Raw genomic sequence first — 16,624 nt, forward strand, 5'->3', positions numbered from 1 at the left:
CACTTGTTTGTTTTTAGAGAATCTGTAAAACGACTTGCGATCACTTTGTATCTTATAATTAAAGCAGCCATACATAGCGCAAATAACCCTTCTTCCGGCCATTCTAATTATTGTGAGATATAAAAATGTTCAAAACTTTATATTAATATCCAAAAAGTCCTTATACACGCGGTACAAATGGAGTGAAGTGTGGTTATCTCCTCGAACCACTAGATTGCGGGCAGAAGCTTGTCGCCAGTTTTCAGCAGAAGTTTCCACTATTGTCATAATAAACTATTTGCGTATGGCTCAGAATAGCATTTTCACAGTTGATTAAACGCCAATCACGTGGTTCAGACAGAAATCTCATTTGTTAGCTTAACGATAAAACTCAGAATGGGTTCCCAGGTTATTAACCCATTTTTATAAATATGCTACGAAATTTATTTGTTTATTGAACGATAATTGATATTTCAGATTACCTTTTTGGTATAGCTGCTAAACAATAGCATTTACCATAACAAAAAGATTTTTACTTCAATTCGTCTTACAATTCATAAGCTTTGTTTCTCTGACACACTCATCTTGCACAAAACTGAAATTGTTTGATGTAACAAAATTTCTAAAACAACAACAGAGACCAATCAACAAAACAGCATGCTCCATAACCTTGTTTCTCATAATCTGTCCTTTCCACTGTGCTACAATCAAACAAAAATGAGCACTCATCTCACAGCACAGCACTAACAACCCATAGCAATAGTTGAACTATGGAATTTTTCTCATTTTTTAGTACGCCATGTTATGTATGATCAATTTGTTGGCCATGCCTGCTCTATATGATAATGCTCTATCTCCAGACATCACTAGTTCTCGTGTTTATTTATATACAATGTCTCAATGGGCTGCGTTACCCTGTATACAACTTTTGAGAATTTTCTTGTTCACAAATAAAATTCAGCAAATATGGAAAATTCTGAAAATATATATAAATAAAAACTTTGTTTTCTAAAATAAATGAAGTTGATAGTATCAAAATATAAATTAACATTTATTGTTGTAAATACTAGTACTAAAACATCTGCACTATACAAAATTTAAATTCGGACAATTACAACAACATAACTGTGTAACTTCAAATTAAAATATTCTCATATTTTGATCCAGTATGAGACATTGCAATATTGGTGTAGATGCAATATTCAGTTCTCTTGCCACAACTAATTTTTTATTTTCTGGAACATTAAATCTTGTATTTAACTGGCCTTCTGGAATCTTCAGCTCCTAGTTGCTAATTTAAGGCTCATCATTTTACAACCATTGTTGTGCACTATTTGCAGATAAGTCCATAAGTTTCCAAGCCACTTTATGATCTAATTCGGTTTGATCCCTACACAGTACCCACACATAATGCATTCGGATGATTTTATCCTAGAAAATTAAAACATGTTATAATTTAGCAATATCAAAAAATAATAATAATAATAATAATTAAAAATTACTAACCCTATCTCCTTCCACAACTTTACCAGATGAATCGACAACTACCATAATTTGCTGCGACTGAAACGTAATAATGAGTACAGGACCTTGTTCCATCATCTTTCCCATAGCTAACTATGAAAAGAAGAAAGCAGTTTAAACAAAGTAAGTTAAATTTAAAACATAACTGGATTAAAACTAAATATGTAAATTTATTAACAAATTAACAGTTTTTTAATAATATATAGCAGATTAAAAGTTATAATTTGGGTATAGATTTTATGTATGCATTACACATATATCTGTTCATATTAAGATTGATAAATTTCATGCTGAAACTTGGACAAAAGCTAATTGAATGGGACACATGATTTGGGAGGAAGGCTTATGGAATGACCTGGAAGGAATTGTTGCAGGCAGAAACAAGGGAGAGGGAGAATTAAAATGGTGGATGACTTATAGGAGAATAGTTATAAGGAGCTAAAGACAAGAGCACAGGAAAGAATAGGATGGAAAAAAAGGTGGTGCTCACTAGACCTGCTATAACTAACTGAAAACTAAAGAAATAATTGTGTGCTAGATTTCTGAACAATGAAAATCTCCTGAGAGGTGATAAAAGTGTTTAGTATTTTCACATGGAAATGCTTCAGTACATTAACAAAACTATATTGGAACTTGGTTGAGAACTTAGAAAAGGAGAGTATTGTACATCAAAGATGTATTTGTGATACTATCAAATCACAGAGTGGTGTCCTGAAGGTTCTAATGTCCAAGATTATGACAGTTATAAGTAACTGCAGAGAGAAGATCTGGCATGGAAGAAAAACATTTAGGAAATGAAGATGCAGACAGACAGGAGAGAAGGAAACTTGAGAATGAAGTAAAAGAGCTGACAAGAAGCACTTGCAAATTGAAAATCAAGTTTGATAGATAGATAGATGCAGTTAAAACATTCTAGAGGAACATAAACATTCTCTGTAATAATGATGTCCTACTTTTGTAATAAAGTAGACATTTTAGTGTGTTCTTTTTTTAATGTGACTATTATTCTACAGTAATCTTTAAAGCAACGCATGTCATACGTTTTGGACAAACTCTAAAAAATGCTTTATAATTTATATAGTAAGACACATTCCACATTTCATCTTAAAAACTTTTAAATTGGCTTGCATCTTAAAATATTCCTTATAAGAGTATCATTGATTAACATGAACACCCATATTTTTATATCATCAAAAATGTAAATAAATTGTTGAAAATTCAGTCCACTGTAAATCTGGTACAGTATTCAAGATTATTATAAGCTTTCTTGAACCAGCTCAAACAATAATTAATTCATCTATAATAACGTTGTTGATAATGGACAAGTAATAATCAAGTACTAAAATCAGTGAATATATTATTGTATTACAGACCACTACTATTTGTAAAGTCTCCTTCTGAAAAATTGTTCAGAAAAATGCAAGAACTCTGTTGGAAACTTTTTACACCTTCATATTGTCTATTATTTTGACATAATACATTATTTTTTTGTAAAATAATAATTTTAAAACTTCAAAATCCAAAATGAATTATACTAAACCTTTCAAATGCTTATTTAAAAGATTAATAATAATAATAATAATAATAATAATAATAATAATAACTCTCCCATGGTCACCACCTGGTTGTGGTGGGAGAGCCCAGTAATTTTACTGATCCATAGGGCAATGCAGGCTGGAGCACAAGCTCCTGGTAGGGACACCCATGCCAGTAAGGTCTATGGGGAGAAATGAAGCTAAGAGTGACCACACACCCACATTCTGTGGAGATACGTATTATGGTAGTAACCAGATCCAAATGTGATACCGGCTCGGACGTCGCCCGGGTTAACAAGGTCCGCGTTCGTGGGTTAGGCAGAGGCTCACGTTCGAAAAATAGGCCATAGTCTCCCTTGGTTACCGGTGGCGAAAGCAGCACCGGCCCAAGCATGGCTACTGCAATGCCCTCAACAGATGTGAGGAATCAAGCCAGCCTTGGTGTTTCTGTGGCAATGCATCCACAGACCACAAAGGCTGGAAAACCACGCCAACGGATGAAATGGACAGTAGAAATGAACGAGTTTATCATCCGTACTTACTACACCGATCACAAAACTCAAAACAAACATGACAGCATACAGACAACAACTATACCATAGATTCACACAACAGTATCCTCATCTCACTGTCACCGAACAAAGGGTTGTTGATCAAAAAAGAACAATTATACACAACAACCTTATTCCACAAACAACACTTGAACTTATCAAACAACAGGTTGCTGATCAAATACATCAACAGACAGAAACATCTAACATTAATGAAGATCATGTAACCTGTCAGGATAATCCAGTAACAAGCATTGATAATAACACACATACAACAATTACCACTAATGATACTACAGACACTTCCTCATCCATCACTGATAACATAGACATGGATTTAGTTAATACGCTCTCACTTATATTTCAGGAAACACTCACTAAATATACAGGCACAGATCCCACACAAAGACCACGAATACCAAAAATCAACACGTCAAAGGAAGTAGGAAAAACACTAAATTATGTAAACACTCACTTAATACCACACTACATTCATTCAATTTCTACACTCGCAGACATTCATACATTAGTTTATGCTGGGGCAGTCACAGTAGTGACACACCATGGACTGAAAGTACAATCACAGACAAATACACAGAAAACACAATTCTATCACAAGCCTGCCTGGCAGAGAAGAATAGAAACACAAATAAATGACATTAGACAGCAATTAGGCAGGCTGACACAATACACTAAAAACAACATAACACCCAAATTAAGGAAACAGCTCAAAAACATTTTCAAGAAAATAAAAACACACACAAAACATGAACATCACAACACACGCATTACAGAATACATTGATACACTAAAACAAAAACTTGCTGCCAAAGCACGTAGACTCAAACGATACAAAACATGTACACTACGAAAACAACAAAATAAATTATTTACAAACAATGAAAAACTCTTTTACAGACAAATTAATAACAAAGCAAACACTGATACACAGCACAGTGGCACACCAACAGAAGAAGAACTCACAACATATTGGTCTTCTCTTTGGTCCAGTGCTGTCACGCACAATGCTGAAGCAGGCTGGATCGAGGAGGAGAACAAAAACTTACACAACATACCAACTATGCCCTGTGTTGAAATAAGCATACGTGATTTCCAATACACTGTTAACAGAACACACAACTGGAAGACACCTGGTGTAGACAACATTCACAATTTCTGGTACAAAAAGTTTACATCACTGCACCAGGAACTAGCTAAACACCTAACACACATCATCATCAATCCACAAGACATGCCAAATTTTCTTACTCAGGGCATCACCTACATGAAACCTAAAAACAACAATATCACAGACCCCACACAATACAGACCAATTACATGTCTTCCAACACTCTACAAATTATTGACATCCTGTATTGCAAACAAAATATACAAACATGTTGAAGAACACGACATTCTAACAGAACAACAAAAAGGTTGCCGTAGAAATCACAAGGGATGCAAAGAACAGTTACTCATAGATTCAGTCATTCTACGGCAAGCACACAAACAACACAGAAACATACACATGGCATATATAGACTACAGAAAAGCATTCGACAGTGTTCCACACAGTTGGCTGCTACATATTCTACACATGTACAAAATACATCCATCACTCATTGCATTCTTTCAAAACACTATGCAGCACTGGAGAACAACACTACATCTCAGGGTTAGTAACACTTCCATACAAACAAACCAAATTTTTATTAGGCGAGGAATTTTTCAAGGAGATTCCTTGAGTCCTCTCTGGTTCTGCCTAGCCTTGAATTCATTATCCAACATGTTAAACAACACGCAATATGGTTACAATATCAGGCATGAAAAAACAACACAGTATACACTGTCACATCTCATGTACATGGATGACATAAAACTTTATGCATCCACACAAAAACAACTTCATCAACTCCTACAAATCACACATTCATACACCAACGACATACAAATGGAATTTGGCCTAGATAAATGCAAAACACTTCACATAGAAAAAGGAATCCTGAAGAAAGAAGATTTCGCACTTGGAAATGGAGACATTATTGAATCCATGGAAGAGGGCGAGTTCTACAAGTATTTAGGATTCCAACAGGCCAAACTAACAGAACATACACAAATAAAGCAAAGATTAATTAAAGAATACCAAAGTAGGTTAAATGCTATTCTCAGAACACAATTAAATGCAAAACACACAGTTAAAGCAATAAACACATATGTCATCCCAGTACTCACATATTCTTTTGGAGTTATACATTGGACTCACACTGATCTTGAGCAACTCCAAAGGAAAACAAGAACAACACTTACTAAGCATAAACAACATCATCCTAAATCTGCCACAGAAAGATTAACCCTTCCACGTAAAGATGGCGGACGTGGCCTGATTGACATAGTTAACCTTCACTACAAACAAATACAGTCACTGCGAGAGTTTATCTACAAAAAACAAGAAACATCACAATTACATAAAGCAGTAACTCTAGCAGACTCGAATAACACACCATTAAACTTACACTCACATCATATGGACACAACACAACATATAAAAAGCATAGACACCATTAAGCAATCGTGGGCTCAAAAGGCACTCCATGGCAGGCATCCTTATGATCTGGCCCAGGATTTTGTTGACAAAACTGCGTCAAACAGCTGGTTAGCTTGGGGATGCCTCTTTGGGGAGATGGAAGGATTCATGATTGCCATACAGGATCAGGTCATAAATACTAAAAACTACAGAAAACACATACTCAAAGATGCAACACTCACAAATGACACATGCAGAAAATGTCACGTCATGCCAGAAACTATACAACACATCACCTCTGGTTGCAAGCTCTTGGCACAGACAGATTATTTACACAGACATAACCAAGTAGCAAATATAATACACCAAGAGCTTGCAAAGAAACACAAATTAGTAGACATCCACGAACCATACTACAAATACATTCCACAGACAGTATTGGAAAACAACACGCACAAAATGTACTACGACAGAGCCATAATCACAGATAAAACAATTTACCACAACAGACCAGACATCACACTCATTGACAAACACAATAAAATCACATACATTATAGACATATCCATTCCAAACACTCACAATATACAAAACGCATGCACTGAAAAAATTAGCAAGTACACAGAACTCGCCCAGGAAATAAGGCATCTGTGGAGGATGGATAGGGTGCTTATTGTACCTGTTGTTCTCTCCTCTACAGGTGTCATACCACACACACTACACAAAAGCCTGGGCACATTACAATTGAATAGAAACACATACATCACACTACAGAAGGCCACTATATAGAATACATGTCATATTGTGAGAAAATTCCTGAATACAGACACACACACTGATACACTTCTTTAATTTCTGTTTTGGTTACTATGCCTTGACTTTGGTCCGGCATAGTACACAGCCACCGGTGTTAACCGAGTATATCTCACTTAATTCAACATAATAATAATAACTATTTATAAATTTTGTAGTATAATTGTGTTATATTACATTCATTATTATATACAGATGAATTTTCTGATTAGTCTAAATTTTTACAACAATAATTTTTTGATTTTAAATCTGCTTTATACTTTTAAAAAATATTACGATTGTTTTCATCCTGTAAGTGTAAACAAAACTGAATTTTTCATATCATTCAGTTTCTAAATATATTTAATTACTTAAATTTAATTAAAACCCAATATCGTATTTTCAATTTATAAAAACAAAATAAAATACTTACATCTACATTACTAATATCCAGTATTCGTGATTCAAATTTATATCCTAAAGTTTGTGCTTGTTTTATAGGAGTAGAAAGAATATTGTATGGCTAAAAGAAAACAAATGCATTCTGCAAAATATAATAGAAATCTTAACTATTAGTTCAGAAATCTACTTACTGCTTCATGACACCAATCCTTTAAAATTTCTAAATCACCTCTAATCATTGCCTAAATGTTTCAGAAAATTTTTAAAAATAAGTAAACAATAACATAATTCTATCAGTTTTTTTTATTTAACTGTAATACCTCTAATATATTTGGAATTATTTCATCTTCACACTCTCTTAAAAATTTATCTTTATCAAAATTAGGATCTGTTTTTATGATTTCTGTTAAAACTTCAGACATTTCAGTCTTCTGGAAAAGCCCACCTAGAGTGTATTTTAATAATTTTTACGAATTATGAAACAAATCCGATGGTATTATTACGAAATATAAAAACTACCTAAAATGTCAGATACTTTGTCTGTCACCACTCTAGATGCTCTCAACACTGGATTATCACTTTCATCATATTTCATCTTCCAATCAAACATTTCTACAAAAAAAAAAAAGAAATGTTAGTTTCACAATAACCAAAACCTCTTATATCAATTTCAATACTCACTATTTACATAGGGATTATTATCCTTAAAATTCTGCCAACTCTGAAACCATTTGGAATCTTTATGCATTACGACACTACTTGCTTCTCTGTTAAATAAATATTAAAATGTTTGTTATTAATTCAAAATAATAAATATAAATTAATAAATTTATTTAACATGCAGAGAACTAACTTATTCTCTTGAATAGTTTTTCCAGATGAAGTCAGAGTTCTTTCTGTTCTTTTTTGAAGTTTACCTACATTTACAAATATGAATTTTAACTTTTTCTACTTCATTCAAGAATAATAAAATAGCAAACTGACTCACCTGGTGCTTTATATACACGAGGACCAGTAAATGCAGTTTCGTCAATTTGTTGCTTAACTGCTTTTACACTCTAACAATGATTTTTAATATTTATAAATTTTAATTTTTTAAATTATAATTTTAGAAACTTGTGAAAATTTCTTACTTCAGATACAACTTTAATTGTGGTACTTTTACCGATTTGTTCTCCTTGTTTGGCTAATGATTCAGCTGCAGTTTTTGCTGATTTAGCTAATTCTTCAGTTAATTCTTTACCTTTCCTTCCAATTTCACTCTTTTGTGCTTCTTCTAAACTCTGAAATCAATATATTTTTATTTTCACTAAAATTCAAAAATTAATGTCAAAAATTGAATAAAAAATTTTATATAAATAAAATCTTACCTCTTTAATTTTTCCTTTTATTATTTCAAACTGTTCAAGAATCTGCTGTGATCCTTTAGTTGTTTCTGATTCAATTGCTTCCTATAAATTAACTTCATTAATAATTTATTCAAATAATTAACTTTTTACATTAATACATATCATATATACAAAATTAAAATTACATATTTCCGCCTGGCTTTTTGTAATGCTTCTGATTTCTCTAACTTTTCTGCTTCTTCTCTAAATTTTTTAAGGCTTTCCTGTTAAGTATAAAATATATCCAAATAATCTTTTAATATAAAATAAATTAAAATAATTAACATAAAATTTCAATACCTTCATTTCTTTGTTTTTAGATAATTCTTGGCGAAGATTATCGACAAACTGTGATATAAAATTTCTATTTGGCCGACTACTGAACTGTCGTAGCTGTGGCTAGAAGAATCAAAAATGTTATCATTTTTTAACAATGACAAAAGTATCTAATACTTTGATTTAAAAAATCTTCATTACAATGTGTAATATTTATTTAATACTAAGAAATGTATTATAAATTTGAGTTAATTTAAATTTTTTGCCCTTAAACGCTACAAAGCCTCACTTAAAAATATCAATTTTCTTGTTAACTCAAGATAGGATGATTAAGTAAGGAGTAGGGAATAGGAAACAGGAATAAACAAATAAAAACAGTTTAAGAGGCTGAATAGAATCTGATGAAATGCCAAAATCTTTAAAAATGAAAAATATGTAATACCACAGTGAGAAGTATTATGTATTATGGAGCCAAAATATAGTAAATCAAAAACAGATGAAAAAATTTAACTAAGTATAGTTGAAATAGATACTGTGACAAGTTATGCAGATTATTAGTCATTCACAAAATAAAAAAACTGAAAAAGTTAAAGAAGAGTTTAATTTTTCTGTAATTAAATCTCTAACTTTAATTTAAGGAATCAATTATTGATGAAATAAAAAGAAGGCAGTTAATATGTCAGTTGTATGAAGATACAATTGCCAAGGATAGTCATGTAACTAAAACCACAAAGAACGAGTAAGAAAGACCTGGAAAAAAGGCACTACTTAGGAATATGGTTTAAATATAATCTTAATATGAAGGATCACTTTGAAATAACAGCTAGGAAAGTAAAAGGTACTTTGGTGAAATTATGTAAATAATTTAATTTAGCAGAGTTAACTTTGTGCATACCAGATTTTAGATTGTTTGATACAATGGTTAAATCTGTCATGTTGTGTGGAAATCAATTTGGGGTTTGTTGGATGTTAGTGTTTTTGAGTTAATTCATAAAAAATTTTTGAAGAAAATGTTGGGTTTGACATTTCATGAATTGAATGCTGCTGTTTTATGGATCTAGAAGAATGCCATTAAAGATTTTCTTTATAAAAGCATTGTTAAAGTATTATATAAGAATATTGGGGCTATCAGAGAAAAGAATATCCAGAATTAGTATAGAAAGAATATGGATAAAAGAGGATAATAGATCGTGGTTGATGGACTTCAAAAGTTGGTTGGAGTAGCTGGGATTTGGTCAAATGGTTATGGAGAGACAAGCTGATAGATGGAGAGGGTAGATACCAGTCATAGCAATGAGATGTATCAAACTGAAATTGCAAGAAATAGAGAGACTGTTAAACAATTCTGTTTTGTTAAGCCCAATTTTGGAATGGCATATTATTTAAGATACAGTAGATTTTGTATGTCAGTGAAAAAACAAAAAGCTAGAGTAGTTAAATTGTGTTATATCAAGGAAAAGTCATACCATGCACAATGTGTAATCAGTTGTGTAAATATAGCAAGTGGGGTTTTCATATATTCTGTAGTTGTGTAAATAATATGTCCATTGAATATTTAAATATGTTACACAACAAATTTAATTTTCAAGATTTATTTAAATTTGCTAAAATGTTAAAAGATTCAGACTATTATGATAGTTTTTTTCTTTTTGTTCTCCCTTTGATGTAAATTTAATTTAATGTCAAATAAATTCAATTCAATTCAAATAAAATAAATGAATGGAAAAATAGTTCCAGACAAGTAAAAATAATACAATAAACCAATTAATATAATAGGATGTGTTTAAATAAAATATTTCAATTTTAGTTAATAAATCAGAGGGAGGGACAATCAGCAAAATTTAATAAATTTATATTATTTTCAATTATTTTAATTTTATTTTTTAACCAACTTTTCCAAGTAAACGCCAAATTGCATACAAAAGCCATTCTGTGTTGAAAGAAATCTAAAGAAATGTAATCACAAACAAATTGTCAAACTGAATATAATTTTTTCTTCAGCTGCAGGATAAAGTTGGAACAAAAGACAACTCACTACACACATTCAAATAAATCATAAAAACAGCTAAATCATAAAATTTACTTGAACATGAGTAGCAGCCTTAAATGCAAATTCTAAGCATTTTTTTCCAAAGAAGAGCAGTTTTCAAGAAAAGGAAGTAATTATTTTTTCCTAGAATTAAAATCAAATGAAGATTTTTGAAAAAAAACAAATTTATTAAAATTTGTTTGATTAAAATGATCAGGTAAAAAAAGGAACAGACCGTTAAATCAAACTCGTGTAAAAAATTATCCATGTAAAAACAATTAGGTGTAATGTTGTTGTCACAAAAAATATATAAAATATTGAATGCTATATTATTTAAAATATTATAAATACATTGAACAACTATTGATCTGATATAATTGCCATATACAATACCTGATAGCCATAGTTAGATAAAATAGGAGGACCATTTTGCTGTATTTTCCACACTATCCTATAATTTCTGAATTGACTATGAGAACAGTACTGCAAAAAAAAATTTAAAATAATCTGAGTTTCTGTTTTTAATAGTAATTTTGTGTTAAATTATATTTAAATCAAATATTAGTCAGGAATATATTATCTTAGTTAAATATATAAAAAAATGTAAATTTCATTGTCAATAAAAAAATAGTAATTATTTCTGTATTTTCATAAAAATGAATTTTATACATAAATAAACAAATATAAATGCAAAGGCAAGGTATGCAGGAGTTGTGGCTTCAAGTTTTGCTTCGGACTGATTCTTTTCTTCCAGAACCTTCTAAATTAATTATTAAAATATTAATTTAATTATAATTATTACATTTATCAAGAGATGGCATCTAATACCTATCTCTAGGCTAAAATTACTTAAAGTTTTAATTATTAATGGTAGCATTATTATAGTCTGATATAATCTGGCAATTGTTTGGCTTTGCAAATACAAATAATTACAGTAAATATCTAAAAACTTTGAAATGAATTAAAATTACTATTACTCGTCATGTTTACAACAGGCAAATATTATTATTATTTATCTTGTATTTTCATTAATTTTTGTCAATATAAAAATAAAGATATCTACATTATCTATGCTTCATTTAATTGAAATGACAATTCAAAGATTTAATAAAAAGTAAAAAAACATTACAGATGGCTACTAGTCCAATCTTCACTGCTTGCCATGTCCAATCACCAGGAACAACTATTTCCATTGCAGAGACAACCTTTCTTTAGATTGTGCTTGGCCTCTGTCACAAATATGCAAGACAGTTTAAACTGTCTTGCATATTTGTGCAGAGCCCTAGCACTCTAAAGAAAGGTTGTCTCTGCAATGGAAATAGTTGTTCCTGGTGATTGGACATGGCAAGCAGTGAAGATTGGACTAGTATCCATCTGTAATGTTTTTTTACTTTTTATTAAATTGTTAATTCCGCCACCCCTTTTTACAAAGACAATTCAAAGAATATGATAATTCAATTTTAGCTGGAAACATTTCAGGATACTGGAAATTTATTTCTCCAAATTCCTCAAACCTTCTTTATTGAAGATCATAGCATTCTCTGTTACTGCTTCTTAACTGAAAATATATTGATCATGGTGCCAAGATTGAAAGATTATGATGACTTTTTAAATGTAAAATTTATTTGTTAGAAAGTAGCATAATATTAATAATAAGGTACTATAAAGCATAATCTATTATAATTCAAAAAATAACTGCTACAGTATATCACTTGATCACGTCCTACCTCAAATAGCCGAATAAAGTTTATCCAGATGGGAAAAAACTAATGTTTTCAATCATTTTTTAATAATCTTCACCAGATTAAGGATTAAATATTGAACAAATTTACAAATAATAACCGATAAAAAGAACTAATCAATCACAGAACATATATAACAATTTTTTCCACTTGAATAAACATTTTGCTGCTATTTAAAGTTGTATGTGATTAAACACAATCTATTAAAAACCAAAGTACATTAAAATTAATTCAACGTTTCAAACTGATAAATTAACACTTTAAATATACAAATGGAATTTTTATAGTCTAATATTTTGATATATTTGTTGAACTTTTTAGCTTCATTTTCAAACAGGCACGAAGTTTTTGGATAAACATGCTGAACATGCATACAGAAAATTGTTCTGTAGAATGTTTTTAAAGTGGTCTTGCATTTTTATTTAGCTTTCCTCTAAACAATACAAAAACTCAGAAATTCATATTATACAAATAATCATTCTGTTAGCTCACATTCACAATTTAACTTATTGTTCATTCAATAATATTTTTCAAGAGACTTTTACATGTTACTGCAATAGACAAGTTAAGCAAAAAATATAAATATGATAACATTTTAAAAACATTTGCTCGTTAATAAATTCTTCTACAATATCTTCTGTATCATTATCTACAATCTCTTACCACTTATCAGTAATTATTATTGAAAGGATTTTGTTTATTCATTAAAATATTTTATTAACTATGATTAAGAACTATAAAAAATAATGATAATCTGCACATTATTACAAAAACTTTCAAATTTCTTGCTAGATGTAATTGTATTACTGTAATCAAATATAGTATATAGTTTACAAAAATGATAATGACAATTAGTTGATATACAAGATACAGCCAGCATATGATAGCTTCATATTCATAGAGATTGAACCCATATATTTCTTTTGTAACTGTCGCGTGTACCAATTTCCTTTCTAGAAGAAATCTTCCATTTTATACAGATCAACTAAGAAATATATACCGTATTTTACGGACTATAAGACACACTTTTTTCTTGGAAAAATTGCCTCCAAAATTCAGGTGCGTCTTATAGTCCGTAAAATACGGTACTAAATATTAATTTCATAGTTTCAATGAAAATCAAATATCTATTAATTTTAACTGAGGTTTATTCCAAACAGATAATTTGTCTTGATGTTAAAGAATTGTATTTTCAATTTTTATCTCAATATTAATGTTAGAAAATGCCACCTATTTCATAAAAGTTGACTTTAAGATTGATTCAATATATTTTAGGACCTGTTGAATGAGTTACTATTTAAACAACAGAACAACTATCTGTGGAAATAAATTTAACATTGTAATAAATCTAAAGAAAAACTTATGTTTATTGTACAAATTACTTTGACTCAACACATAGCTAACAGCCAGTTAGCTGAAAACTTCTTGCTGTGCAATTGTGTTTATCAAGAGCAACTGTAAACAAGATGAACATGAAAAAATTAATAATAAAAGCTTGTGAAGAATTGACATCTATAAAAAGAACATATATAATAAAATTTATTTAACTCTGACAATTAATTAAAAACAATTGGTTTTAACTTCAAAATTAACTCTTAAAATTTATAATCAATATACAGGGGGTTCTTGTTTAACGTGGCTAATTATGACCAAACAGTTACTACTTTAAGTGAATCTACATAATGTGGAATCATAAATTCATAGAAAATCATTTGATAAATGTTTAATGGGGTCTTCAAAAAAGCAAAAACAAATGAAAAACATTAAAGAAATCTTTATTATCCCTATTTACACATATGTAAAATATTTATTAATATAACTGAATTTTAGAAGGGCCTAGTTGTGTTTTATCATTTTCACCAACTGCAGAGTTTTGATATACAAACAACACATCTAAAATATGCCAATTCCTCCAGTTTATTTTTTTCAGAATTATAATAAACGTCACTGAAACAGTGATAATCTAAGCAAGATGAATACACCCTTAGGAACAAATAAAAAATGTTCAGGGTATGACATAAACTTACGACAAAAGAACAAACTTGCATCATCTCCCAGGAGAACTTTCGTGGAAAACTAGCCCCTATTTACAATGTTAGATGTTGAAAAAAACCCGAAAAACTCCACATAGCAAAGCACAAAGCACAAACAGTTGGCTGTTTTATCCACTCGGCCATGGACGGGCAATTAGATTCAATAAAAATAACAGATTCAAATTGTCATTAGTTGTTACAATAAAATAATTCATAGATATTAAGCAAAGAAGTCTGTTATTGTTCCAACACGAAAATTCATTACCGCAAATCTTTGTACGTTTAACCAAAACGATAGAATCACAAATTACCAATAATACTTCATACGCTGCAAATACAAAAATCTATATACCAAATTTATAAATTATACATTGCTTTTTTGATTATTCATAAAACTTTTAAAATTGACATAATTTAACCATCAATTACATGATAATCAATTAAAAATATTTAATTCTGTTATTTCTCAGCTACGAAAAAGTTTTCTAAGATAATCACAATCAAAATTATTATGATAATAAAAGAAGAAAAACATTAACTGATAGTATATAGAATTAAAAAGAGTGGATTCATTATTATTTTTACTACTTTTATAATGTTTATAAAATAAAATATGGTTAGACTGAAGCAAAATATTGGTATGTATTAAATACGATCATATTTTATCCTCAAATTAAAAAATTATCCATCTAACATTATGAATGAGATTTTGAAAATAACTGATGCAATGATACATATGTACAGTACAGTACATTCGTTCTCATTACCATCATTTAACATTCATCTATACTTTACCAACTTATTGTTCATTTACTTCTATTTAAATACATTACATAAAATTGTCCATATCATGAAAATCTTACCCAAATAAAGCATTTTTTGGAAAAACTCATCTTCTTCCACGTTCTACCGAAAGCAGACATCTTGATTCCTGACGCAATAACCGGTATGGGTTGCCAGTTCTTGTTTTTTTACTGTAATAATAATTATTGTGTATATTTTAAATTTTAAAGGACTGGCGGAGTATTAGAATGTATTTTATTACAAGAATTTATTATTAATAAAAAATTCTATATCATATTAGTTTTTTTAACTCTTTCCTCCCCTTTTTTTTTTTTTTTTTTTTTTTAACTCTTTCCGCCCTGTGGGCACTAAGAGGGCCTCTTTTAGTAGGCCCATTATGGGTTCGGCCAGGCCCACAATGGGGCGACCGGGTGGTGAGGGACGGGGCCCGACATATCCGAACGGACCACCCCCCGAAAAATTCCTGGGGATTATTCGATCCCGGGGCCCCCAGAGCGGTAGGCTGCCACCTTTACCGCTCGGCCATCCGGCCGTCACTCTTTCCTCCCTGTGGGCACTAAGAAAGCCTCTTTTAGTAAGCCCATTATGGGTCGGCCCATTAAGGGCCAGACCCACAATGGGGCGACCGACATATCCAACCGGACCACCCCCGAAAAATTCCTGGAGATTATTCGACCCGCTCGGATTCGATCCCGAGTCCCCCAGAGCGATAGGCTGCCACCTTGACCGCTCGGCCATTCGGCCTATATCATATTAGTTATTAATGAAAAATATATATAATCATTCTTATATTCGACGGCCAGATAGCCGAGCGGTTAAGTGGTAGCCTACCGAGTCCCCCAGAGCAGTAGGCCCCTATTCGATCCCGAGTCCCCCAGAGCGGTAGGCTGCCACCTTGACCGCTCGGCCATCCGGCCTATATCATATTAGTTATTAATGAAAACAAATTATATATAATCATTCTTATATTCGACGGCCAGATAGCCGAGCGATTAAGTGGTAGCCTACCGCTCTACGGACCCGGAATCGAATTCGGACGGGTCAA

General features: G+C 31.0%; 1 protein-coding gene across 1 annotated transcript; it reads right to left on the reverse strand.

Moving 5' to 3' along the window:
- Positions 1 to 1,011: 1,011 nt before the first annotated feature.
- LOC136979161 (mitochondrial import inner membrane translocase subunit TIM44) lies at positions 1,012 to 15,741 on the reverse strand. Its single transcript, XM_067275087.1, has 15 exons — positions 15,639 to 15,741; positions 11,394 to 11,483; positions 8,996 to 9,094; positions 8,842 to 8,919; positions 8,678 to 8,758; positions 8,441 to 8,590; positions 8,296 to 8,365; positions 8,161 to 8,224; positions 7,989 to 8,074; positions 7,827 to 7,919; positions 7,628 to 7,752; positions 7,499 to 7,549; positions 7,339 to 7,428; positions 1,486 to 1,596; positions 1,012 to 1,410 (listed from the first exon to the last, which is right to left on the reverse strand). The coding sequence occupies exons 1-15, from the start codon at positions 15,696 to 15,698 to the stop codon at positions 1,291 to 1,293; spliced, it is 1,368 nt and encodes a 455-aa protein (XP_067131188.1). The 5' UTR covers positions 15,699 to 15,741; the 3' UTR covers positions 1,012 to 1,290.
- Between the last annotated feature and the right edge of the window lie 883 nt (positions 15,742 to 16,624).

This window comes from Centruroides vittatus, unplaced genomic scaffold (genome assembly GCF_030686945.1).
Source record: "Centruroides vittatus isolate TY-2023 unplaced genomic scaffold, ASM3068694v2 contig_595, whole genome shotgun sequence".
NCBI lineage: Eukaryota > Metazoa > Arthropoda > Arachnida > Scorpiones > Buthidae > Centruroides > Centruroides vittatus.